General features: G+C 38.0%; 1 protein-coding gene across 8 annotated transcripts in view; it reads right to left on the reverse strand.

Annotated features, from left to right (window-relative positions):
• LOC109417064 (chondroitin sulfate proteoglycan 4) overlaps positions 1-26,759 on the reverse strand; it is a 57,355-nt gene extending 30,596 nt beyond the window's left edge. Inside the window, exons 1-3 of one of the 8 annotated variants that reach the window (XM_062850180.1) lie at positions 26,369-26,759; positions 903-1,073; positions 520-824 (exon numbers count right to left, since the gene is read on the reverse strand). In XM_062850180.1, the coding sequence (XP_062706164.1) occupies positions 520-601 (82 nt within the window). In that variant the 5' untranslated portion in view covers positions 602-824; positions 903-1,073; positions 26,369-26,759. Of the gene's footprint in view, positions 1-519; positions 825-902; positions 1,074-14,948; positions 15,422-26,270 lie in introns of those variants that run through there. The other 7 variants (XM_062850176.1, XM_062850179.1, XM_062850177.1 and 4 more) reach the window with 7 other exon arrangements.
• Between the last annotated feature and the right edge of the window lie 981 nt (positions 26,760-27,740).

A 27,740-nucleotide genomic window follows, 5' to 3' on the forward strand; every position in this document is an offset into this window, starting at 1 on the left:
CTGCCTCGCTGGACAATGGACTAGATCTTTACCGTACGGCAAATCACCCAAGAAAGCTTCGAATACCAGGTCCCAACGCACCACCTGTTCAGTGACTTCATGGTGGCGTATGATAGAGATATGGAAAATCATGAACGAGAACTGATTCTCTGGAAAACTCACTAGACTGATCAAAGCGACATTAATGGACGGTGTACACAACTGCGTAAGGGTTCCGGGTGATCTGCACAGTTCATAGGTGCCCAAACTGGATGCGCGACCCCCTTTGGTCAGTAGACGTCCTTTTTCGCGACCCACCATAGAAATTCTCGACAGGGCAAGTTACGATAGTGTACAAAAATATATACTGGATACCCTCTTATCCACAGATATAGTTTTGTATTATTGTAATTTAAAACGTCATACTAAACTTCTAAAGATGACTGCAATAACCATACAGAGCTGTTAAAATAAAATTCTACAAAGCACTAGTGAACATTCCCACCCACATACGTCATAAAAAAAAACATTCACACTTACCCTTAACGGCATCGATGACCGTGAGAAATATCCCGAGCATCACGATGATCTCTCCTATTCGTTGTCGATTAATTTTATCCATCTTTGGTTGCGATCTTTGGTGGCGGGCGGCCTGTATTTCAAATTCACTTCAGCAGCCTCTCGATTATCTTCCTCCACTCAAAACAATAAAAATCTCACTTTTATTCCGCACTTTTCCGTCGAATTGCGCCAGTCGCTTATCTTGTTCTTTCTGTTGAAATTTAGCCACCTTCGTCATCGTTTTCCTTCTTCAGCACAGCAGCACCCGACGCGAGATGGTTTCACTACGAGGGACGGGAATAAATCGATTAATGCCAACATAAATTCCCGTAATTTGTCAGCACGGGGAGCACTGTGTTTACCGATCAACCCACACACGGTTCTAATGTTCTAATCCCCCCTCTGTCGCGATCTGGTCAAAACATTCGTGTTCTTCTTGTCGCTTTGGATACTGCAGCGTGATGTTGGATGCATACCGCCTCCGCAACTAGGTGAGTGCCATCTGCTTACATCGGAAAACCTCCCAGATAATCCTAACAAACAAACAACGTGATTAGGTTTTTTTTGTTTAACTAGAATTTTCATATTCTCTGCTCAGGACGTAGATTATAATCACTGGCCAAACGGGAAGCCTAGCCGATGTTTTCATCACTAATTGCTGAAGAGTTATTGTAGTTTCAACCGAGATTAGAGTGTCCATTTCCCGGCCAATTTTCGTGTCCCGGGATTCGGGACAAAATACATAGCCAAACCCGGGAAATTCCGGGATCCCGGGATTTTTTTAAATCTCAATAAAACCCAGAAAATTGATTTGTTTAGCTTTTGTGCAGTTGAAATATTTATTTTTTAAGTTATGGTTATTTCTGTATCCATCACAAGAAGTGTTATAAAATGTCTATACAATGTACTGCACTACTACTTGATGTACAAATGTCAATAACGAAATACATATAAAAGTATCAACGTTATGTTCGCCAAGAACAGTCTGTTTTCAACTATTTAGTAGTTAATTTATTGAAAGTAATTTTCTACCGATATCTAATAGTTTAAGAGAAATAATTATCATAATCTGTATTATATCGCAACGGAAGATGTTTGCATTGTTGATATGTATCGTAAAAATCTCACTTCAATATAACTTTAGAGTACCTTTTGAACTCTTAGTTTCCGAATATTTCAATACAAAAGGTTGGACTCTTTTTGCAATTGCGGTTTTCCATAATTTTAAAACTTTTGTACTTGTTATTGAGATTCATTAATTCTCGTCTGAAAAATTCAAATTATTTACATAATATAGTAAAAGTTTGGTCTCAGATTTCCAAAATTACAATGTAATATGGCATGTGGGCTATGTCCAGTTTGTTCTTGCTGCTACTGAATAAACCAATAAATAGAAAAAGATGAATGAAATGCATAACATGATATCAACTTTACCATTAATGATTGATTTTTTTTTTAAATATGACCTAGTGTCCAAAGCCCGATGGTGTTGTGTGAGAAAACCGCTCATATTTCGAAAGTGAAAATGGCCAGATAAAGTTTTTGCCTTGATATTTGGCAGTTTTATCTACAAATTGTCTTCATCCCGGGATTCCCGGGATTGTCGGGATTTCTGAAATGATATCCCGGGATTCGGGGAATCCCGAAATCACTCAAATCCCGGGAATTCTTGTCCCGGGATGCCCCGGGATGGACACTCTAACCGAGATGTAAAGATTACTCAATGTGTTGTAACTCTCGTTACACATCTATGTATGTATCCTAAGCCATTCTTCTTCATTCTAAACGAAACAACTCAACTGGGACAGAATCTGTTCTCAGAAACACAAGTATTAAATGAGCACATTCGCAGCTACAACTAAGATATTTCTTTGTCCATTGACAAATTTTGCATTCTTTTACCGGGTCCATACCGGTAATCACATCAGATACCCTCAGGAGATGATTAGATGACTGAGCAGAGTGAGCACTTTAACCCAAGTATTGAACTTGTTCAATTGGGTTTCTAATAATGGGTAATGATAGACGAAGCATTGCTTTTTTGAGTAAAACTGTGATAGTTCATAAAGAAATGAAACCGCAGAAGTGAGACGCAAGTAAGAACATAGAGTCAGTGTATTGCATGAATGTCGACTGAAATGGCCGATCCCAGCTCAAACCACGTCACAGGCTTCTAAACTGTTGCGAGTGATGCGTGCGCTTCTTCATGCAGTCACGTTTGAATGACTTGGAAAAATTAAATCATTGTTGTTGCTTCTTGGATGAGGGTCACGCTTTACAATATTGCTCCGCTTGCAACAAGGTTCGATTGCGTTTTCAGCACCTCACCAAATGTGGGACAATGAAATACTGAATAACAGTTTCAGAATTGCATAATTTCTTTGGTTTATATGAATAGAAAATCTAACCTGTTTCGCTTAATATAATGTTTAAACTGCCCAAAACTCGTAAAGAAGACTAGGAAGGCTTGATCTTTTTTTTCTTGATTTGTCTGTATGATGTGGTTACTCCAAATTACTCACTGAGTAACCAGCTCTTGAGGTCAAAAAAAAAAGCTCCCAAAATAAGCGCCCTCGTAAATATAAGCCTTCGGAGATTTCTTTCAAAATTTTTAGTTTCCTTTAGAATTTTCTCCAAAGTTTTCCCTAAGAATAACCCCAGAAATTAGTTTGGAAACTCTTATATGAAACTTTCCCTGGACTGGATTCCTTCCGATATTGCTCCATGGATTCCTTTGGAAAATCCTCCAGAAATTCCTTTCAGAAAGTTTTCCTTCCACAGATATTTTTTGAGAGTTCTTTAGAACATCTTCTACGGATCCCCTCAGACTTTCATTCGGAATTCTCGTCAGAGGATCTTTCACGAATTTCTTCAAAAAATACCATAGAAAAGCTTACATGGGTTTCCTTGAAAAATCTTCCATAGATTTTTTTTCGGGAATCCATACGAGAAAATCATCCACGGATTCCTTCAGAAATGGTTTTAGCGATTCTTTGAGAAAGTCAAATGTTTCTCTAGCAATTTCTCCTTGGATTTCAGTAGATAATCTTCCACAGACTCCACAGAAAATCTTTCAGAAATCTGTAACCGTTTAGCTACAAGATCCCTAGATTTATTTTAAAATTTTGTGCATTTTGTTAAGGAAACTGTTGTGTTTGTTTGATTAGTGTTTGGTTTTAATAGTAGGTTTTGTTAGTTAAAAAGAGAAATTGTAATTTGTATTAGCTTGGTAGAGTGTTGTGATCTAAATGTTAATTGTATTTTGAATCAACTGTAGTCAAAATGGGTGGCGGACGAAATCTTAACAGTGGTAGCAAATGTAGGCAAATGGAGAACATAATGGGTGGTAGGTTGCTACCAAGGATATGAAAGAGGAAGAAAGGATTGAGGAGCAGAAGGAAAGATGGACTGGAGGGCATTTTAAGGCTTGAGCTGATCGCCATGATCAATTCTAATCCGGCGTTCGTGTGAGACAGACGAAAGTGAGTTTTCTTTTAAAAAGTGGCATTGAACAGTGCAGTATTTCTGTGAACCGTGGAGTTCGAACTACAGCCTGCGTTCATTCAGGTATTGCCATAATTATCGGCCTTGGTGATGAAGTGCCTAATTTCTGATTGCATTACACTTCAGGACCCTTTTGACCTACCTTTTGGTACCGTCACTGAAGCACCACCTCACTATCCACACGATTCGGTCTAGATCGGTTTACCGGTCTACGCCTAAACGTAAAAGACCTGACTCTCTGGTCACCACAACCGGCCTTGTGAGAGTTCATCGGACTGTAAGTCCTAAACGCAGAAGAGGACCCTTCTCGACGTGGCCAATACGGTCTCGTCCGTGGCCCGTCGATCGTGCCAAAGAAGGAAGACGCCGTAGCCGAGCCCAGGTCACGAAAGTGGCCCCATAGCAGTGGACACGCCATCCCACTTGCCAATCCAGACCGCCAGATCCACCATTCCAGTCGGCAGAGAACAATAATGACCGACACCGTCAGCCGCCATTGCAGTCAGCAGCCATCAGCGAGCGCTCGCCAGCACATCACCGGTACGTACCCGACAACCCTGAAGAACCACTAATTGCCATAGCCAACACAGTAGTTTTTTTTTCTAATAAATTTGCCTTTTTCTCCAAACACACACACACTCTTCAATAGCCAAAGTAATTCCATAGTTTCCACACACCTTGATCCGCGTACCACTCCGAATTACCCAGTAGCATGCCGACCCTAAGACACAGTTCGAGGGGTCTCATGCTACTGAGCTAGTTGATCCGGGAGTCTTGGTCCAGCCGCTGAGCCTATTGAGCAATCGGTAAGCCTCAGTAAGTCTCAAATCCCTAGAGAAATCCTTCCAAGGACTCTTTAAGAAATTTCCCTGAAGATTCCTCCATAAGTTTGTCCAATGATTCCAAGTCCAAAAAAAAAAAATCTTTCATTGATTTCTTCCGAAATTAATCCATGGATTCCTTCAGAAATTAATCCATGTTTTCGGTCTTGAATCTACCAAAGGTTTCTTACAGTAACATATTCAGCGATTTTTTTTTTCAGAAATTCTTTCAAGGATTTTACAAGAAATTTCTAAAGAGATTTTTTCTGATATTCCCTTATTAATTGCTCCAACAATTATATTGGGTAGATTTCTATGGGTTCCTTCTAAAAATCCATCAGGGATTGCTTTGGAAATTATACTTGGGATTCGTTAAATAACTCATACGAAATTGCTTCGCGAGATTCTACTGGGAATTCAATGGAAATGTAAGATTGTTTAATAAACTCTTCCAGTGGTTGCTTCAGAAAGTTTTCCAGATATTCCTTCAGTAATCCGTTCATATATTTCTTTGGGAAGTGCACCAGAGATGTGTTCAGAAACTGTTCAGGGATACCATAAAAAATCCCACATGTTCGTGTACAGACATTTCTTGCAGAAAATCCTACAGGAATTCTCCAGAGATTCTTGCATTACTACTTTTAAATTCTTCCACGGATCTATCAATGAATACTTTTAGAAAATCTAACAAAAATTAAATTAAAGGATTCCTTTAGGAATTAATTTATGAATTTCTCATTTTTTTCAGTACCTCCAAGAGTTTTCCGAAAAACTTCTCCAGGAATATCTTCTGGGATTTATTCGGATATTCCTCCAAAGATTCTTTCAAAAGAACATCCTAATATTTCTACAGGAATTCAACTGACAATTTGTTCAGAAATTCTTCCAGGGTTTGTTTCGAAAATTCCTACTGGGATTCATTCCGAAATTCCTTCGAGGAGATATTTCCATCACCAGACACTTCTTCAGAATTAGTGCTTATCTATGGTACGCAACAAAACGTGATTAGTCTAAAGGTAGTTCGTTCCTTCGTCGCCCTGTCCCCGGAGGAATAATACAAAACGTGGGGCCTAGTCAACCGCTGGACGAAACATTACGTCAGGAATTTTAACAAAGGATTTCTCGAATACTTTTTCAAAAGGACGTATAATGTATGGGATTCCTATGGAGATACGTCTATTTGAAAAGTATTCGAGAATTCTTCAAAAGATATCCCATGAAGTTTTTCAAACATTCTTCGGAAATTCTTCCCAAGGGTTTTCCAGGAGTTCCTTGAGATATTGCTTCAATCATTTATACAGAACAAAGATGTTTTATAATTGATTTTGTCGTTCCATCAGAAAAATCTCATGGAATGTCGTCAAAGGAACAGTACGCGATTTTCTTTTTTACTCATGGAATGTGTTTAGAGATTCCTCCAGAAATTGTTGAGATACTTCACCAGGGGGTTTTTACAAGTTATTCCAGAAATTGCGCAAAAAAATACTAAAGAAATCATTCATGACTTTTTAAGAAATCCCTGGAGGAGTGTCACTTGAAATCCCCTGAAACACTTCTGGATACTCTTTTGAAAACTCTTAGAAGATATTTTTTTAGAATCCTTGGACAAAAATTCCAGGAGCCATTTCAAAAGTTATCTCTGGAGCAATTACTAGATGAATGCCTAGGATAATACCTAGCAGAATATTCGAAGAAACACCTCATGACAAACTTATGGACGAACTCTTCAATTAATTCCAAGCAAAAAAATTGAGAGACTTCTGGAGAGATTCCTCGAAGAATCCGTAGAGGAATTTCTGAAGAAAGATTTTAAAAACTCTTAGCAGAAATCGCAGACGAAGGGATTGGTGGAAATTTCGAAGAAATTCCTTAGAAAATCCGTGGAGGATTTTCTGAAGCAATTTTCAGAATTTTTTTATGCAATTTCTAATGGGAAAAAATCCCTAAACCAGGCTTGGAAAGCGTCAGTGTCAACACGAGTCGTCGCGTGATTTTTACAGGAGTGCCTCTCAATGTCGCCGAATCAGGAGACGATGGCCAGAGAGTCTAACAATATTCGCTCATTTTTCGGGCATGACGGAGCATGACGTGGTTGTGAACATGGCAATTACTAGCACATCGATAGATTTTGCTTGTGTTTGAATCCTTTAAATCATGAATATATGTCCTTTCTATGTATCTAATACAACGACTGGCCTAAATTTGCTTGGAACAGGTGAAAATTTTAATTTAAAACAATATGGAAGTTTTCGTCATGATGCTTGATTGTTACGAAATGACATGACCAAGTGCGCGAGTGCTCGTTTCATTTTGTGACGATGAAAAGGCCTACTTGTTTATCGTCATTGGGTGGTCACGACCAATAGCAGCACTGCCCTAAACTATTACCTGAAGAAATTTCTACAAAGGTACAAATACATCTACGAAAAAAATGCTGAATTAATAAAGTATAAATACAGTAATGAAGAAATCCTCTGGAGAAACGAAAAAAAAAACAATTTCTGAAAAAGTTTCTGGAAAAATTTCTGAATTTTTAAAAGAAAACGTGGGAGGAATTTCTGAAAGAATCTTGAAAGAATGAACAAATTGCATGTTGCGTGTTTGCAAAAAAAAAACCTTTCGAGACATTCCTGAAAAAAAAACGTAGAGTAATTTCTAGAAGAATTTCAGCAGGGAAAAAATCTAGATGATTTTTTGAAGAAATCTCAAAGAAAAACTCTTGCAAATATTCCAACAATATTTATGGAAGAATTCCTTTAGAAATGTTGGAAGAACTTAATCGCGATTCCCTTAAGAAAAAACAGAAGGAATTCTGTAAGAAATGCCTGAGGAAACCCGTGTATCAGTTTCAAGATTAATCTTTTGATAAGTTTCTTAAGAAACTCCTGAGAAAGTTCTCAGGAAAATTCATAGGGGAATTCCTGAAAGAATCTCTGGAGGAATCCTTGCAGACAGGAATGAATTGTGAAGGGGTACTATGAGGAATCTTTAGAGGAATATTTACTAAAAAAAAACTCTGAAAACATATCAGATTTTTTTTTTTTTTTTTTTTGATAAATCCTCAAATTTTCATCAAAAGAATTTCTGGCAGTGTTGCTGTAGGTAATCCAGGAGAATTTTTAAGACATTTTAAGGAAAATTCTCGCAAAATTCATACAAGCAATTCCAGTTAAAATGTAATTTTGTGATAATTACCGAAAAATTTCGTTAAATACAAATGCATGTAGGGGTTATCCCGGAATAATACTTAATTAGGCACAATAATGAAGTGATTTCCTTGGAGCGTACCAACATAGGGGTGCTGGGACTTTGAAATTTTGAGTTATCAGCTCTGATTTTACCATGCACTGCAAAACTAGATCTATTTTTCGCACAGAACGTTCGATACATATCTATTGCAAATTTATCGTAATAGAAAAACTTCAAATTATTGTTCAAGTTTTCAAAACTGTGGTTGTTTAGAGAAATGTCTTATGATGCATTTTACAAAAATGGGTGACACTTGAACCCCACTTGAAAATGAAAATGACTTCAATGGCTTTTCATTTATTTTCTTTCAGAGTACATCCCTCTGGAATCCTTAAGAAATATCCCGAAATCTTATTTGAAATGCTATGAAACCTTAGAAACTAAGGGAACCTCTACGAAATGGTTTAAATCCATAGAATTTGAGCATTGTCCGTTGTCCACTTAATAAGATTAAACGAAAATTTAACTTACTAAAGTTGTGTGCAACCAATGCATTGGTTGCACACAACATTAGTAAGTTAAATTTTCAATGGGCAATGGGCTGTACCAAACATCATTCCAATGAATTGTTATTTGAAAATATTAATTCGTGCGTGCCATAAACGACTTATCAGCTTCTTCGGAAAACCATTCTTCCTCTAATCCCCCAGAACATTCTTCATAAACTCTCTATAAGCCTAAGCATGCAAGCAAACGATATTTCCTCCTCCAAAACAAGGGGACACCTCGACGTCACTCAGTCAAAAGCGATAAATCTTGAGGGAGAACGGTTGATTCACTTTTCCCTTTGCCGTTTGCAACGCGCGCGTCGACTATATTTAGCGACAACGCGCAACAACGAGACACTCGTCGCCATCGTCATCGTCATCGTCCCTCGCCTAATGGATCCCCTTAGGAGAAGATCGTTGCACTCCACTCCATGATGAGGTTCTAGTTTTCCATCTGCCATTAGCGCACCCAATAACCGGCCACAAGTGCAAGTGAATTCAATTTCCATGTGCAAATATCTTCGATGCAGTTGCGATGCAATGGTCGTTTGACGCCGATGATTGAAGAACTGATGTGTATTTCCGAGATCGCGGTTGTTCGGGGTCCCCGATTCGTACCGTACGTAAACAAATGTTTGATGTGGGAGGAAATGCTTCTTGGTGGCCCTCTAGCGCAGATTGCCGCTCTCTTCTGACACAATTTGATGGTTGTGGTTTCGAGAGCTGTGGAAACCTGAAAACTTCCCAGGCAATTTCGGAAAACGTCAATCTTCGACTCGTCTTTCGCGTGTCACTGCTTCTCAGGAATGGGACAGGTTGCGGGGAAGTAGATCGGGCGCTCAACTTGGTTTTGATTTGTGGCGGAAGCGGGAAACATCATATGGCAACATATCTTGAAAATTATTCTAGTTATTGGGCTTAGTGTGTTGGAAAAAGCATGACTTGAATATACCAAACAATTTATTTGAAAACCACTAAATGACCAACACTTGCAAGAAAAGCCGAAAAAATCAGATGAGATCATGACATCACAAACAGACAAATTACTTCGAATTAATTGCGATTATATTAATCGTCAAGAAAATATTATCGCGAAATGCTAATCAGGTTGCGTTTCGCAATTCGCTGGCTAGATGACGGTAGAGAGTTAACGTCAAACAGGAGAAAAACTATGCTTGCGCCATAAGGGCTCAATTTGGGAACTTATTAATATTTGAATCATCCGTTGAGAACAAGAACGATGGGTAGAGAGTAGAGTGAGACGTCTGTATGTATGTGGCTTTATTTTTGTCAAGATTTTGTTCTCTTCCACATATTTATTGCTTGCATTGATTTAGTTCACTTTATGTAGTACTGGTACTGGTAGTACTGAAGCACCCAACGCTGATTTTGAATCACTTTTGGTAGTCTCTAATGTGGTAAGATCCCATTTTCTTGCTAACCGTTCCTCAGGTTATCAAACAAGCCACGATTTGATGCGTCGCATGCATGGGTTTGGTTCAGTTTTGTATTTGGCCACTTTAGGTGGGACACCCGGAACCGAATCCGGAAAACTATCGGTTGTTTCAAATGTGGTCTGAGTATATTCTCTTGTTATCCGTGCAACAGATCACGTTAAGATTTGGCCACTTCTGGCGGAACACCTGGAGCTGGTTTCGGAGCACTACCGGTTGTCCCAAAGATGATCTGAGGCTATTCCATTGCTAGCTATTCATTAGGTTGTTTAAAAACCACGATTTTTCGCATGTATAGGTTTATCATTTGACCGCTTATGGTGGGACACCAGGAACCGGTTTCAGAACACTACTGGTTGTCCCAAATAGGGCCTGAGATTATGTTCTTACAAATAGTTCAAAAAGCTACTGTTTGTAAGGACCGTATCGTTAATTATGAGTACACCTTTGAGGCTGTGTATTAAAAAGACTATGCCTTATTTTGACAACTGCTATGTGTCTATGTGTTGCTAACGTTGTAAACAAACGATAACCTTCATTGAAAGTTAAAGTTTTTCCTCAAGTGGAACAATGCGAGGGTTTACGGGGAAGAAGCGAAAATCGATTGTGACCAGGCACTGCAATGAAAAATGATCATCGCTAAGAAAATTAGCAAAAATTGAATGTGTTTGGGTTTTTGTTGTCCCAAATGCTATCAAACGATTCGGTATGCATAACACACTGAAAGACTTACTCGGACGCGGCAAAAAAACAGGTGCATCCTAGTCAAATTTGGACAGCAAAATTTGCAAAATCGTTGAAGGAAAATAGGAGGTGTCCATTAGAGATTACGCAAAAAAGTGTGCAACGGCTGTTGGTATGGTTCAACGCGCCAAGGAGCGTAATTCCCTGAAGACCTACCCAAAACAGAAATGTCCAAAACGCATTAAAATTCTGGCGGATTATGTGAAAACTCGAGCATGAAAACTGTACGACGATGTTTAGAGCAAAAATTGCATGTACATAATCATGGATGATGAAACGTATGTCAAATTGGACTACAAGGCACTTCCAGGGGCGCAGTTTTTCACTGTGAAGCATGGCGCGGATGTTACGAATTAGGAGAAATCGTTTTTTTGCGAAATAATTGGGAAAATGTGTTAGTTTGGCAAGCAATTTGTCAAAGTGGTATGAAATCGTCACCTTTCTTCACCGTCCCAAGTATGAACGTCGAAATATACCGGAAGAAATGTTTCCAGAAACTTATTCTGCCACTCATCTGAAAGCACAAAGGTCCTACATTACTTTGGCCGGATTTGGCATCTTGCCACTACGCGCGTGACAACTTTGACAGGTATGAATAAAATAATGTTCAATTTGTGGAAAAGGCAATGAATCCTCTAAATTGCCCGCAAATAAGGCCCGTTGAGAAATAGTTAACTTTGATGAAAGGGAAACTACGGAAAAAGGATAGAGGAGCAGAGAACGTCACAAAATTCAAGAAAAACTGGGTCAACGTAAGTAAAACCATCGTCGGAACGGTTGTCCAAAACCTTCTGAAGAACGCCAAGAAGAAAGTGCGAAAGGTGGCAAGATCCACGAAAAATTAAATCTACAATCATGTCATGGGCTTTTCTGATGGTCAATAAACAATGTAATTGAATTTAATTTACAAAATAAATAAAACATTTTTAAATACAGCAATTTTGAGGTGTACTCATAATTAACGATACAGTCCTTACCTTTTGCGTGGGTATGGTTCAATTTTACATTTTGACACATCTGGTGAGACACCCGGAACAGACTCTAGGACAGTACCGATTGTCCGTAATATGGTTTGAGACTAGTTTCTTGCTAAATGTTCATTAGGCTACCTAAAGAGCCTCGAATTGACGCAACACATGCATAACTCTCTAATGCGGTTTAAGCCTATTTTCCTGCTAACTGTTTATCCCGTTGTCCCGTTGTTTGACTTCCGGTGGGACACCCGGAACCGGTTCCGGAACACTACCAGTAGTTTCTAATGTGGTCTGTGCTTATTTTCTTGCATACCGTTAATCAAGCTATAGAAAAGTATTGATTTGATGTATCGTATGCACGGGTTTGGATCATTTTTATATTGGACCACTTCCGGCGGGACACCTGGAACCGTTTCCCGAACAGTATTGGTTCAGATATGGTCTGAGACTATTTTCCTGCTTACCGTTCTTCATGCTATCGAAAATGCCGCGATTTGGTGTATCGCATGCGTGGGTTTGTAGCGTTTTCATATCTGAAAATTGGTCATATTACCGCTCTCATCTTAAAATTTGGTCGTCCCAATTTCCAGCGATACTGCAGTTAGTTCATAATCCTTTTTTAGAAAAGTTGGCAATTTTGGGTTAGATTTACATATAACTCTTTTTGGAAAAGTTTCAGCTAAATCATGTTCAAAGTAACTTTGACATATTATCTTTTGAATAAGACCTAGGCTTTTCGACATCGGACGCAAGTATTGCTATTTTTTGAATTTTCACGCAAACAAGTATGAGTAATTCTCTAACAAATGTTTCTAGCCAATTCTTGAGAAAATTTGCTTTCGAATGAGCTGTTGGTAGTCATTTGGTAGGTTCATTTGAAAATTTATCAGACAGTTTGTTTTTAAACTCAGGAAATCCCTATCGAAACTTCTGAAGGAGTTTGTGATGGAATTTTAGAAGCAAATCCGATTTCTCAACGAAATTCCGATCAAATTTCAAAAGCGTAAGGCCAAACCAATATCCAAGAGAATTATAGAAGAAACTCTCAACAGAATGTTCGAAAAAAAAAAACAAAAAACTACCTGAAATGTTTTTTAAAAGGAATTGTAAAAGGTATTTAAAAAACTTTCTGAGAAGTTCCCTAGGAAATTAAGGCAAAGAACTTCTAGGAAAACATTAAAAAAAAAAAAACAAATAAATTGCGAAAGCATTTCCAAATAAATTTACGATATCCATTCTTAAAATAAAATTCTAAAGAAGAATCCCTACGAGTTAACAATCTCAAATTTCAGAAGGAATTTTTAAAACAAGCCTGAGTTATTTGATGGGGTTAGAAGTAAAGGGGTGTAAGTGACAAAATTATTAATAATACTATTACTTTATTATAGAGATTTTCAGCCCTAGGCTGGTTCATCTCTGTACGTGACAAAAACCCACTTTCGAGGAAATGAGGCTTAAAATTATTCACCAAAGTTTGCATTCCATACAAAATGTATTTGGAAGTCCATACATCGACCCAATTTTCTCTGATTTATTGTATTTTATTTCACATTGATTATTTTTCACATTGTGACGAACAAATGTAGCAAACATCATTTTAAAGAATTAAATTATTATTTGCCTTTAAAATGCGATATTTTTTAAGGAAAAAAAAATCTATTTTACTTTGAAATAACTTGAAACAAACAGGTGGAGCGGACCTGGTCTGATGATTAAAGCACGTGACTATCACGCCGAAGACTTGGGATTGAATTCCACTCCCGACCCGACACACTCACAAAATGTGAGTTCTTCCTTCTGAAGGGAACTAAAGCGTAGGTCCCGAGATGAACTAGCCTAGAGCTAAAAATCTCGTTAATACAGATAAAAAATAACTTAAAACATCGTGACCAGCATATATTTTCTTTCGTAGGGTCCCTATAGCAACAGCTGTTAAAGTGTGTGTATTCAGCACGAACATAATGAAGGTGACGGGTTCGATTCCCAATAAGTCTAGCGGGTATCTTCGTAAGGGAAATTCTCATGACTTCTATCGATACAGAGTATCTTCGTGCCTACCACACGATATACGCTTGCAAACTGATCACTGGTAGAAGAAGCTCTCAGTTAAAAACTCTCATAAACGATTGTCCTGCTGGTCATGTGTGGCTTTCTACTGATATCCCGACTAGAAGATTCTAACAAAAATATAACATAATTATTACAAACCATGATATGTATAACTCATTGTGGTATAATCATGTTTAACATCTTTGGTGTTTAAAAATATTATAACTCAATTGTATCATATTGTGTTATAAATGTTGTTCAATAACTCATTGTGAAATAATTTAGTTTTGATTCCTTGACATTCAGAACATCATTTTACACAATTGTATCAAAATATGATAGAAACTAGGTTTCTTGAAGCTAAAATTTATATCATATTGTGTTAGAATTTATAACAAATTATAACAAAATAGGTTATTATTTTGATTAGACCGGTGTACTTTTTGTTACGATTTTAGTTATTTTAACATCATCCTGCATCTAGTTTATAACATAATGAGTTATAGAAAGATTTCTAAACATCATAACACAATGTGTTATAAACTTGATATATTTTTCTAGTCGGGATATGATCACTATCTGGACATTGGAACCATAAGCTGCCAAATTTTCACCATAAACTAAATCACATTGTCAAGATTCTGCTGTACCTTGGTTCCGGAAAGGTTATTGAGAACTTTATTTCAGTTCATGATGTGATATTCACGATTCCTGGAACGCTGTTTTGGCCATATGTACACTGCACACAAAGCTTGAAGTCAGAACCCGATGATAATTTATATCAACATTAACTGAACCGTTCTTCCTTGGGTTAAGTAAAACAGCACAAAATGACGCTGTTTGAAAACAAATATTCTTCTTTCGTTTCAGATAGCACCAGAAATCACACAATTTTACTTTATGTGACAAGCAAACTCTCGGGGCGCTACTCAACCGTGAAATTCACTTCGCTATAATTCTTCTTGAATGTGCCACATTTTGGTATCCGCAAAATTTGTCACCATCTTCGCATTAGTTTCACATTCGCTCTGTTTTCTTTGGTAACGTATGATTCATCGTCGTCGTTTTCATTTCATTTGCCATTTCTGTATGCTAGAATACTTCAAATCTAAATTCACTGCTCACATTTAGAAAACTGATCATCGATAGGGACAGATCATTCGCATATCACCTTTCTTCCAGTCGCGGTCACTTATCTTCAACCTTACCACCCATCACAGTCATCACTCCACGGTCAATCTTTATTGTACTTCACCAAACTATCACAGCCGCCACAATAAATCGGGACAAAAATAAATTCACTCCCAGTCAGTGAGTGCCTGCCGTGAAAACCGTGTACGACCGGCGCGACCGACGCGACGTGATGTCGTTTGATTTTCCCCGTTTGTCAAACGCCAACGGACGACTGACTGACTGGCGGCGGTGACTGACTCGACTCGACGACGCGCCCGCAGTTTTCCACTTAAAATTATTTAAGTAGGATAGGAGATGTTGCGCACGCTGATGTTCTTGAGAGAGTGCGAGCATCGGCTGCTGTCCGCCGACAAACGGAGGCCAAATAGTGGCAAGCGTACGGTAATGTGTGTGTATGGGATGAACATGTCATCCTCTTGAGGGGGTCGTGCGTGATAGACTGGTTGATGGCAGATTTGAAGAGCAGCAAAATTTTCATCTGTTCTTTTGGTATTAGTACCAGGAGCAGGAACAAATAACTGACACATAACTGCAGCATACCAACATCAGGTATCATACCAAGACGAGGTATTGGTCGGTTACCCAGGTATTGAAAATAACTTATTTTGGTATTTTCCAGGTATTTATAACATACCTCGACGAGTTATTGGTTTAGTGTTAAGGACTGCTTGAGGTATTATTCAATTATGGAAAAACCTGTTATTATTTAGATATTACCATACCTGAAGTCATTATTCACGTGTTATGCACAGAATACACACAAGTTATTATTTTAGGTATTTTACCTCTTATGCAGGGCTACTTAATACATTATTCAGGTTGTAGGTATTTGGTTTTCCATACCTGAGTTAGTTATTCTTCAGCTATTTTCTCCTGCTCGGGTAGAACTATAAAGAAAGAGTAATGCGGGGCAAAAGTTCGCAGTCGGCTTTTTCTGCGCACTAGTTAGGCTTTTTCTGCGCACTAGTAAGGAACCCAAGCAAACCTGTACGAGATGATCCCAGTAAGGTAGCGAGCTGAATGCTGACCTTTTGGATTACCACCTACAATTAATCCATCAGCACGCGTGCCTTTGTAAATAATAAAAAACTATCAAAATACCTCGTTCGTCGTATACAGCGGTGCAGTTTTAGGATCAAACAAGCGCGCGTCCTGAAAGATTAGGAAAGAAGAAAAACTAATAAAATTTACTTTCGGCAACCGCTCAGGCAACCAAATAGGGACGATCCGAATAATATCGCAGGCGTTTCTACATACCTTGCGGGGATAAAACAAATCGAACTTTTTATTGCATGAACTGAAAGTATATTAGTTATTTATGAAAAGTGAACGGTTTAGTACCTCGAGATTTGAAATACTAGTGATCATCGTAACGACACCTTTTGAAAAAAGAATTCTGAAATAATAGCGTTTAACCTTCGTAGAACCTTTGTAGAATAACATGTTAGCGTAGCATCAATGATATAGTTGACAGAAGGCAACAAACGCAACTCTACACGACGTGAATGTAATTTACATTCACCACGTGGAGAGTGACTTTCACTGCTCAACCACGGCTTTTGAATGCGTGTGCGAACCTAATGTTATTCGACAAATTCTCAGATAAAACATCAAGGTCAAATTCATTCATACATTGTTTTTTTGATAGCATGCTTCTGAACTGAGATAGTAGCAAGTAAATGTAACTTTTTGCAAATTCATGATCCCATCCCTGCTTAGAGAGAAGGTGTCTTCGGAAAAGTTGTCCAACTCCATTTGGGTGGACTAGTGAGCATGCACATTTTATACCCAGAATCCTGTTTACTTAGAAAGATGGTAATATTGTTTGGTACCGTAAACTGGGGTGTAGTTGATCAGTGGGGTGAACCTGATCACTCAATTACCGACGAAAATCGACATTCAAGAAAGTTACCATTCCATTTTAATGTTACGTCATTGGATTGCGAATGGTTAAAATAGAATTGTTGATTTCTTGAAAGTACCCGAATAAAAAATACAGTAGAAAAACCGAACGTTGTATTGTAACAGTACTATTTGGAACCATATTTTTACAATAGACACCACTGTAAAAATAAAAATACAAAAACAATAAAATGTAATGTAAGACACCATACCGTGAATTGTAAATAAGATTTTTACAATATACTATACGGGTTGTTAAGTATCGTAACAATATAAAAAAATATTTTTCTCCATATATATTTTTTTGCAAAACCATACATTTTATTGTTATTGAAATGTTCAAAATACTGATACGTGGGTTTAAATATACCGTACATTGTATGGTACATGAATGGTTTCAAACAATAAAATGTACCGTAAATAAATTGTTTTTAATTGTAATTTCACTACTGGTTATACATTTAATCAAATGGTTTTGGAATGGTTCTCTTTTGTTATGTTGTATCGTTTTACATTACATAAACCATATATTGTTATATTATCTAGTCATTTTCCTCCTTTTAATGGCATCTTAGGCTTACTAGATTTATTAGAATGCGCTTTGGGAATTCTCCAGAGCGTTTTTGATAACCCTTCATATATAGGATCGCCCACGTCTAAGTCTGAGTAGTCTCTGATTGCATTAACAGCTGAAGCTTAGGCTCCCATGCCCCACCAGCCAGATAACCGGGTTTTGCAAACTAAACATTATTTGTGGCAACACTTTGAGCGGCATGATGGAACTATGCCGAGCGCGCTAAGTGTTATTAGACCACTAATGTAGTTGCATGAAGTGGGTGACGAGGTACATAAGTACAATTACAGCGTGCTTAACCGTTATTGCAATATTGAGGCTCCAGTTTGACTTAAGTTAGAAATACATAACAACTCTTGAGAAAACTGTCAAGTTCGATTCAAACATAAGTTAGGTTAAAAAGCGAATCCGCAGACGAATCTATATTAGAAGTCATTTCAGTGTTCAGTGCAGTCCATATGTTAAAGATGGCTCTACGTCAAAATAAATAGTCAAAAGATAAAGTTTGTCAATCGCATTTGATTCTATTGTGGTCGAAGGCAAGTTCACATGAGAGAAGAGGAGAAAACTTTCCTAAATGCAAATACAGAAAGAATAGTGTTGAATTCATCCACTGATTTACGGTAATCTGACCTGCGTCTTTCCGGGTTGACCTACATTCGTATTTCTCTCATCGCACTCTACATACCTAGCCCGCCATATCTCTTGGATCTGCAGTTCTTAGGACATCTGGTTAACCACTGATTTAAACATTTTATTGACTTTAAATTGATGTTTCAACTTCATGACTTTTTTTCTTTTTCCTTTCCTTTGCATAAAAAAGTAACAAACATCGACAAAATAAAGCACGGAAAAAATCTAAAACTGAATAAATAATTAAAAATGCAAAAATAATGTTTCGGAAAAGTGAATGGTTCAAACGTAAGAAAATCAGTATAATATATTGTTACATAAAAATCGAATGTAAATGTATAGTAGCTACAATGTACAAAGCTTTAAGCGAGCCATTTCATCACAATACACTTTATTGTAGCTGGTACACTGTATGGTGCAGGAATGGTTTTCACCAAACACCCTATGGTTAGTTTTTATCCGGGTAGATATCCGCGGGTAATTGAGTGATCCGGTTCACCCCACTGGTCAACTACACCCCAGTTTACGGTAGGTTAAAGACTAACTGATGGAGAGCCGTATGGTTCGAAACTCCACATCTAGGTGGCACTAGTGGGCATTCAAATTTTATAACTGGTTCATCTCAGGATTCCTCTAGATAATCCTGAGATAAATAGTAGATCTCAGGAAAATTTCACGGAGGTTTCATAGGGATTTCAGGGCGTTTCAGGTAATTTTACTGGAGTTTTAGGGGGCTTTGGAGGCTCGCAGATGAATTTCTCGCAGGTTTCATAGTGGTTTCAGAGGCGTTTCTAAGCGTTTCATGGCGTTTCAAAGCGTTTCAAGACATTTCAAGGTATTTCAAAGCGTTTCAAAAGGTTAAGGGGGCCTCATAGGTTCATGGGGTTTCATGGAGGTTTTGGAGGCGTTTCAAAGCGTTTCAAGGCGTTTCAGGTGGTTTAAGAGTGGTTTCAGGTAAATTTCATGAAGATTTCATGGGGGTTCTAGAGGCGTTTAAAAGCATTTCAAGGCATCGTACTGGTCTTCAGAGCGGTTTCAGGGGAATATAGAAGCCCAAACAACTTTTCTTCTATTGCGGAAATCTCGTTAAATACGTTAGTAGAACCGATGATCTATACTCAAGGAAGTTCTTGAAGATCCTCAAACTGACAATGATCTTGATAGCACATAGCTACATGAGGCAGTGTAAGCAGAAATTTGATACATAATGCTTCAATTGATGTAGATCAGATGGCCTTTACTCCAGGGAGTTCTCGAATATGCTAAACAATCATAGATCCCACCACTTGATAGAACAGATGCCTGGGGCTGTGTGAGTATAAGTCTCAATCTTAAATACAACTAGTAGTCCTCGTAGATTCGCTGACCTGTGCTCAAGGGGGTTCTTGGAGAACCTCAAAGAATCATTGGTAGATCCGATGACCACGCATGGAAGTTCTTGGAGATCCTCAAACTGACAACGAACTTGACAACACCTAGCAACATGAGGCTGTGTAATCATACGTTTCATTCATTCATTCATTCATTTATTTAGTATTACATCAAATTCAAGATAAAACTGAATCAACAATATTTCTCCATAATACACGGTTCGTGGCTGTCGCTCTCCATCCTCGGTCGCGTCCGATGCTCGCCAAGTCACGCTCCACCTGGTCCGCCCATCCCCGAGCAGAAGGGCATACCTTACAAATACCATGCGAAGAGCAACATGTGCTCTAATACCTAAACTTGTTATTGCTGCGTTATTCTACAAAATGTTATGAGAACATCATAATATCATTTGGAGGTATTTGAGCAGAGTTTGGTATTGATGTAGTATTTGTTGGTTTAGCAGTGAAAATAACCGAATAACAGGATTTGCTATTGCATCATGAAGTCATCGATCAAATGAAACATTTAATAACTAGAAATGTTATTAGTTTGCTATTCAATAACTTTAGGATAACAAATACAGCACTTGAAATTTTAGGTATGCATTCATTATTGAAATAATAAGACTTGTTATTGTCTAGGTGTTATTTATACAAAATTTTGGTATTCGTTTTTGTTATTTTGCCTCTTATTACCACCTAATGAAGGGCATATCAAAGTATGGTAGTATTTAAGATAAATACCTTGATATGTTATTCTCTTGTTATTTTCTTCTGCTCGGGTCGTGCTCTCTGCGCTCCACGCCTTCTTGTGCCAACCGGATCAGTTGCAAACACCAGCTTTGCAGGGTTGTTGTCCGGCATTCTTGCAACATGTCCTGCCCACCGTATCCTTCAGGCTTTGGCCACCTTCTGGATGCTGGGTTCGCCGTTTCATTCATAATGTTCCAATAGATCACTGATTGTGCTTAAAGATCAGATGGCCTAAACTCCAGCGAGTTCTCTGATACTCTTAAACTTTTAACCCTTAAACACTCAGTAAACTTCCCTTAACTCTTAATTCTGCTTTTTTCCCGTAAACCAACTTTATCTGTAATCTTGAGTACTCCAACTGTTCTGAACACAATAAAATTCCATTTAGGTGACGTTACCCAAATGGAGGGATTTAAATAGATTTTACCTAAGTGGATCCTACCCAAAAGGAGATTTCAGTGTAGTATACTTTCAGATTGTTCAATAAAAAAACGATTTTTTTATCTCCGCAGGATGCCTGATGTCCTTCTTTCAGGGGTTTTAATGTGGTTCCAAGTGATCTCAGAGGAGCTTCAGAGGATCTCAGGAGCGATTCAGGGTGTTATGGAGGGGTTCCAATGGGCTTCAAGAGTGCTTCAAGGGGTACCCCCTTATCAGGAGACTCAAAGGGATCCCAGGTGGTTTCTAGAAGTACCGGAAAATCTTAGGAGCGTTAAAAGGGATCTTTTCTTCTTCTTCTTCTTCTTCTTTGTGACTCTACGTTTTCACTGGGACAAGGCCTGCCTCGCTCCAACCCAAGCAACACACATGGTTACAGAACAGTGACGGCAACGTAAGGGTTGCGCAGTAAGTCACAGTGACTTCTGTGCAACCCTTACATACGCTGCCGTCACTGTTTGTAGCCATGTGTGTTGCTTGGGAACTTAGTGTTCTTTGAAAACTTCCACAGTTATTAATCGACGGGCTTTCTTTGCCTGCCACTGCATGAATTTGAAAATTGTGAGGCAAGTACAATGATAAACTATGCCCAGAGAGTCGAGAAAATTTTCCCGACCGGAGCGGGAATCGAATCCGCCCGCCGTCTCCGGATTGGCGAGCCATAGCTTTAACCACTAGGCTAACTGGAGACCTGGAGGGATCTCAGAGGCTCTCATTTGTTGGAGAACGTGCCGCTAAAATTCAGAAGGGGATCTCAGGAACATCTCGGGAAGCCTCAGAGGGCTTCAGGGGGTCTCATGGGCGGTTCAGGAGTGCTTCAGGGAGCGCTTCAGGGGCGCTCCAGTGGTCCTCATTGGTACATTAATGAGTTTTTTTTTTTTTAAGGAGTCTCCGTGGGTCTCAGTGAAGCTCCGGGAGTCTAAGAGGCATTTCATGGGGTCTCAGGGGCCTTAAGGGCCCCTTCACTATAGAAATTTGTAGTGAAAGACATTTTGCAGCTTCTAGTCAAAAAACTATGGATACTGAAAGTGAATCATTTTGAGAACATTCCCGCGAAACAGTTTAAAAATTTCCAAAATGTTTATTTTAATTTGAGTTATTTTGAAGATCATTTCATGAACTTTCATTTTTCATAAGCTCGTTGTTCTAAAAATTACTTCAACAATTCCACCATGAGAATCTAATGTTAATTATTTTCGATATGATTGATTCTCTTTTTGATTAAGTCCAGCAGAGTTTGGTTTGGTCTGTCTAGGTTTCTGCAGGATGTTTACTACATGAAAAAACCATTGAAATCCGGATTTGTACTAAAATGTTGTAAATTGTTTATTGTTGAGCGACTTTGAGACGAGTACCTTCAAAGTCGTAGCAATATAAATCTCTTGAAAAGTATGTTGCATTTGATGAAGTGACTAGACTGAATTGGAATTAAAATGTTATTTTTTTTTCATAAAATAGATAAAAACTAACAGAAGATTTTTGTCTGCTATAATAAATAAATAGTTTATGATAAGTCTAGAAAATATTTTGCAAGAATTTCAAAACCTGATTTTTGGGCAGCATTTTGAGTACCCACAATTACCAAAGAACTATTTCTGAAAAATTTGCTAAGTATGTTTTGTAAGAGGGAGTGTAATTATTTGTAGCTGATTTTGATATGTATAAGATTCCTGATAATGACAAAAAGTCAAGAGAAATTCGTAATGAAAATGATTATTCACTTACTCTAGAAGAAATCCTGAAAGATTTTATTTAATGGAGACATTTGTTATAGTTCGTCGAAGGATCTTTAAGTGTTAACTATTGTATCTCTTATAATAGATAGTTGATAGAAAATTTTCGTGAAATTAAGATTTCCAAGAAAAAGGAAATTAAACTTCTGTTTTAGACAACATCTTTTCGAAACAATTTTTAGAAGCAATTTTGAAAGAGTTTGTTATAGATTTTTAAACCGACTGCTTGGTGGAACTTCTGATATATTTTATTAAATATTTTTTTAAAATGTTGGAAGCATCCTTGGTAACTTTTCATGAAACATTACTTATAAGTATTATAAAGTTAGTCAAAAGTTTTCACATAATTAAAAAGATTCCATAACCTTACCATAAACTTCTTATAACATTCTCTCATTGCCATATCCCATCCATATCCATGTTCATCTCCAACTATTCCATTTTACCATTTCCTTATGCAATCACCCATAGCAAACCGACATATTTTGTCTAGAAATTCCCAATAAATTTCTATTTTTTACATCAAAATTTTGCCCAGAAACCACTTTACATTTCCAGGAGTGTTGACACAATTTCTACAAACTCTTGGCTCTTTTATATAATTCAAATTCCAGAGGTTTTCTAAGTAGGGTAAGAAATCAAACTTTGAACTAGTCAAATTGTAATCTTAATTTAAACCATTTCGAAATTCATGAAAACGACGTACTTTTTAGCCCAATATTGTCCCGAAAAAGATGTTAAACAGCTTTCCGTAATATAACCTGATAATATGGACTTTATATTGGAATTGGCATTGAAAAAAAGCGTTTTTGTCATGGAAAACAGGCAATTGAAAAATCACTGTGATTTCCCCCATTTCCCCCGAGAGAAAGCACATTGTACACTTGTGCACTTGTACAGCTCATGCATTGTATCACACGCAACATGTGAACACGTCAAATGAAAGCTTATTCATCGTAGAATCGACCAACCGGATAATATTCCGCATTATTTGTCATAAAATTATCAAATTTAAGTAATTCTTACTTGAAAAATGTTATCTTAAGTTGAACCATTTGTAATCTAAATTTGAACTAGTAAACGGGGGCGAGCTTCCAGTGTTGGTCTGCAGACTGCGCTAGTGGTTGTTTTGTTTACTCTTGGGGGATGAAAAATTCCAAATTTAGTTTCCAAGTTCCTGAAGAGTTTAGAACATTCTTAGTTGAAATTCCACTGTCTAATGAAAAATAGTTATGGGAATTAGCAGATCCATGTGTTTTTTTTTTAATTGTTCAGCACAAAATTGGCTGTTGTGGGAGATGCTCGAGATGCTGCCGCCAGTAGTTCAAATTACGATTAAGGACAGACTTGTTGGAATCCCAAAATGGCCGCCACAATGACCGATTTTGGCACCTACTCACGATTTCGAGAGCACAAATCTCTTCGTAAACAAAACCAACGCATATGAGCTTCTGATTTTAAGCTTATTACAAGTGAGCAAGAACAGAATAATAAAATGCATTGTTGTTTGAAGATTGCTTCTTGAGATTTGTGCGGAATTTTGGTGCACTTTTGAAGCGGGATTTCAAGACGTTCGTCCTTAAAATTGGTTCAAATTATGATTACGATGGTTCAAATTAAGATTAAAATCATTGTTGACAAATAATCGAATTTTTCAATGAAATTCGGTGCAATTACAATTTTTTATCACTTAACAGAAATCTTATACCCGTGGCTTTCATGTACATACGATTTTACCGTAGTAAATTATGTCCATGTGGGAGAAAAAATCACTCAAAATTTGCGCTACTTCGGAAAGCCGCAATTTGATTCAACTTTTGATTAGCTACCCTATTTATGGAATATCTGAAACCGTGTCCAAGAGCCTGAAAAATCATGGAATTTTATTTTTGGTAACAAGTAGTCAACTATTTGCGTGACACTTTATCCAAAAGTATCACAAAGAAAATATTTTCGGATTATGTAGCATACAAAATCCCTGAGATGTGCCAGAAGTATTCAAATGAAGTTATCTTTTAACGGATTTTTTACTAACTTTGTTAGTAAATGTTTCTAACAGAAATAGGGAAGTGGAACCATCTCAGCAGGGGCCCTATTTTGGGCACTTTTCTGCTATAACTCAGCCAATTCTGAACCAATTGACACAATTTTTGGAATGCGATGATATACGTACAGTATGTAACCGTGTACAGAATTTCAAGTACATTGGTTTGGAATTGACTGCGTTATAGCGAAGAGTGCCCAAAATACCGGCCACTGCCCAAGTGGTTCGCTACCCTAGATACATGCAATTCTTTGTATTTTAGGTTAATGGATCCAATAAGTAATTTAAGTGAAATTCTGCCCATTTTATTTTTAAATAAAAATGGATCTTAAATTTTTAAATTTGTTCTAGAGTTTCTATGGGAGATCTACGTAACAGGGATCTGCAAGCGTTCAGTCCAGATTGTGTTGGATTAAGGTTTCAGCGGGGCCGTGGCAAACCCTATAAAGGGAGCCCCAAGAACACACTTTCGAAGTAACAAACAATTGATCAACGTATATTGGAATCTTGTGTATCACTCGCATCCGTATGAAATTTATATTATTTTCCACGATTTTCCTTCTAATGTATGACATAACTCTAGGCATAACTGTTTTGTTTATTCAAATAATTTATTGCTAATTTAGAGAAAACCTTCGGTAGAACGAAAAGCTACCGCAGCTATCAGACTATTGACTGGTTTGCTGAATATGATACACCGCGCGGCCTTTGTAATGTTCCAAACGCGCATTTGCACGAAATTCCACGCGGCAAATCCTCTTGGAAAGGAACAACCGCACTTGAGGAAACGCCGCAATGTTATCTCCCATAAGAATTGAGTAAAAGGGGAGCAAAAAACGCGGCTGTTCCTTTGCTCAGGGATTTGCCGCGTGTACTTTTGGGCAAATGCGCTAATACTGATTTTCACTGAAGTATCATCAACCTACCCAAGCAATGCCTTGGATAGCCTTGGGTACAACGCCGATGATCATTGTTTGTTGTTAGTTTTCAGAGCATTTCACCATAAAATCTTACTTTAATTTGGCCTTCAGATTTAGAATGATTTTCATGGCTACGGTAGAACTTTGACAGCTGCAGTAGAACTCTGCGGCTACCGAAAATGTTTCTGAGCATCCGCAATATTTATCATTTATTTTAAACTAGCTGTCCCGGGCAACATCGTACTGCCTACCTACTGCTTTTTTAACATGTTTGTTGGTGGAGAAATGTCTTCCAAAATGTATTTATGTAGCACATATTCAATAATATTAGCATTTAAATGACAATATGTATTAACATTCACTTTCACTAAATAAACTACAAGTATAATATAACTTAGTAATATAAGTAATACAAGTACACAAGTAATACAAGTAATATAACTTCAGTTCTATTTTCCAAATCAGTCTAACGAGCAACTCCCCCTGCCACACAGTCCGGGCGCGTAAGTCCCGTTCGTTGGCTCCTTCCCAAACAGCTTCTGATGTTTATTTTCTTCGCTTTTCTTATTCATAAAAATCCGGCGATGATGGAGTCATGTGTTTAGTACACTGCTCGGCGGAAAGGAGACATGGGTGTGCAAGCGGCGCCAACAGCCTTGGCGGATTTACGGAAACACTCATGATAGGCACTATGTAGGCAGATTTGATTGAAGCTTCCTTTTTTCCTTTCTTGGTTGGCAGTTTGGCACATGATTTTCACTGGTTTACACTCTTCATCATCTGTACTTTGCGAATGGATTTTTCTTGCGTTACTCACATCCAGCTGCACATTAAGACCAGTAAGTTAGTACATTAGAGGTAATAATTTTAAATCTAGTGCACCCACTCGTTCATAAAGTGCGCCCCGCACCGGGACCGGGACAAGCCCCTCGCGGCGCGGCGTGAAATCGTGCGTGACGCTCCCCTCGCGGCGACGACACTCACTTAAATCCTAAGTATAAGTCGGCTCATCAGGAGCGAAAGAGACGCGACTGTCGCCCCGAGAAAAACACACTCGCAATGCGATGTACGCGAGAAAAGAACCGAATGCACAATATGTACTGCAGGAAGGGGAAATGCGCGCGCGGGGTGGAAGATGCCGGTTCTGCTTCACTTGGTTAGTTCCTGGTTTCGAGTGCGTCCGCTCAATCCGACCGATCGGTTCCGACTGACGGGTTCGGATCGAGATGAACGTCTTCTAAAGTCGAATGGACATATCCGATGTCGAAGCATGCGCATTGCGTTTGGTGAATGATGTTTTGCTCGAATTGAGAAAAGTTCGAGGAAAATGAGACACGCGATACCGGGGTCGTTCGTGTGGAAAACATTTTCAATGAACAAAAACAAGACAAATCAGTAACAAGTTTTGAAAACGACGTATAATCAATGGTGTAGCATTGATTATACGTCGTTTTCAAAATTTGTTACTGAAATTTTGAATGAACCATCGATGACTTCTGAAAATCTTTGCTCTTTTTCTTCTTCTTCTTCTTTATGGCTCTACGTTCACACTGGAACTTGGCCGGCCTCTCTTCAACTTAGTGTTCTCTTAGTGTTGCCTGCCATTGCATGAATTTGTACATTGTGTGACAAAGTACAATGATACGCTATGTCCAGGGAGTCGAAAAAATTTCCCCGATCGGAACGGGAATCGAGCCCGCCGTTCCTGGATTGGCGATCTACACAGTTAAAAATAATGAGATTTACACGTCATGTAAACTTCATTTTAGTCATGTAAACTTAACGTTATGATGGTTTACATGATATATCATGTAAATTTGTGTTATATGTCATGTAAACACTCAGAGTCATGCTGAATTACATGACATATAATGGAAGTTTACATGATATTTTATGACTTTTACATGATATGTCATGTAAACTTCTGTGATATCCCACGCTCCAATTATGTGCATCATATGTCATAGAATTTTACACTCTTTTTTCGATCTGTGTATGTATAGCCTAAACAACTAGGCTAACTGGAGATATCTAAATCGTTGCTCAGTGCATCGATAGTTAAGGATTGGTGTACACCGAAAAAAAATCAAACTTAAAGATTATGTAGTTGCCAACCTTATAATTCATAAGACTCCCGAAGGATTACTTTTATGTGGTTGGCTATAAATAAAGACGTAGTCCTACGTCAACACTATGTCGAGCATTTTATACTGTATGAGTATGTTCGACTCTATATCGTTTATGTTTGCGCAAACATAACAATTATAACAGATTTCGTTATAGCTAAAAATTATAGAAGTTCACAAATAAGAATAAAGTTTGGTTTAGACACGATTTCTAATCAAGTTGGCTACGG

This window comes from Aedes albopictus, chromosome 2 (assembly GCF_035046485.1).
Source record: "Aedes albopictus strain Foshan chromosome 2, AalbF5, whole genome shotgun sequence".
NCBI classification, from domain to species: domain Eukaryota; kingdom Metazoa; phylum Arthropoda; class Insecta; order Diptera; family Culicidae; genus Aedes; species Aedes albopictus.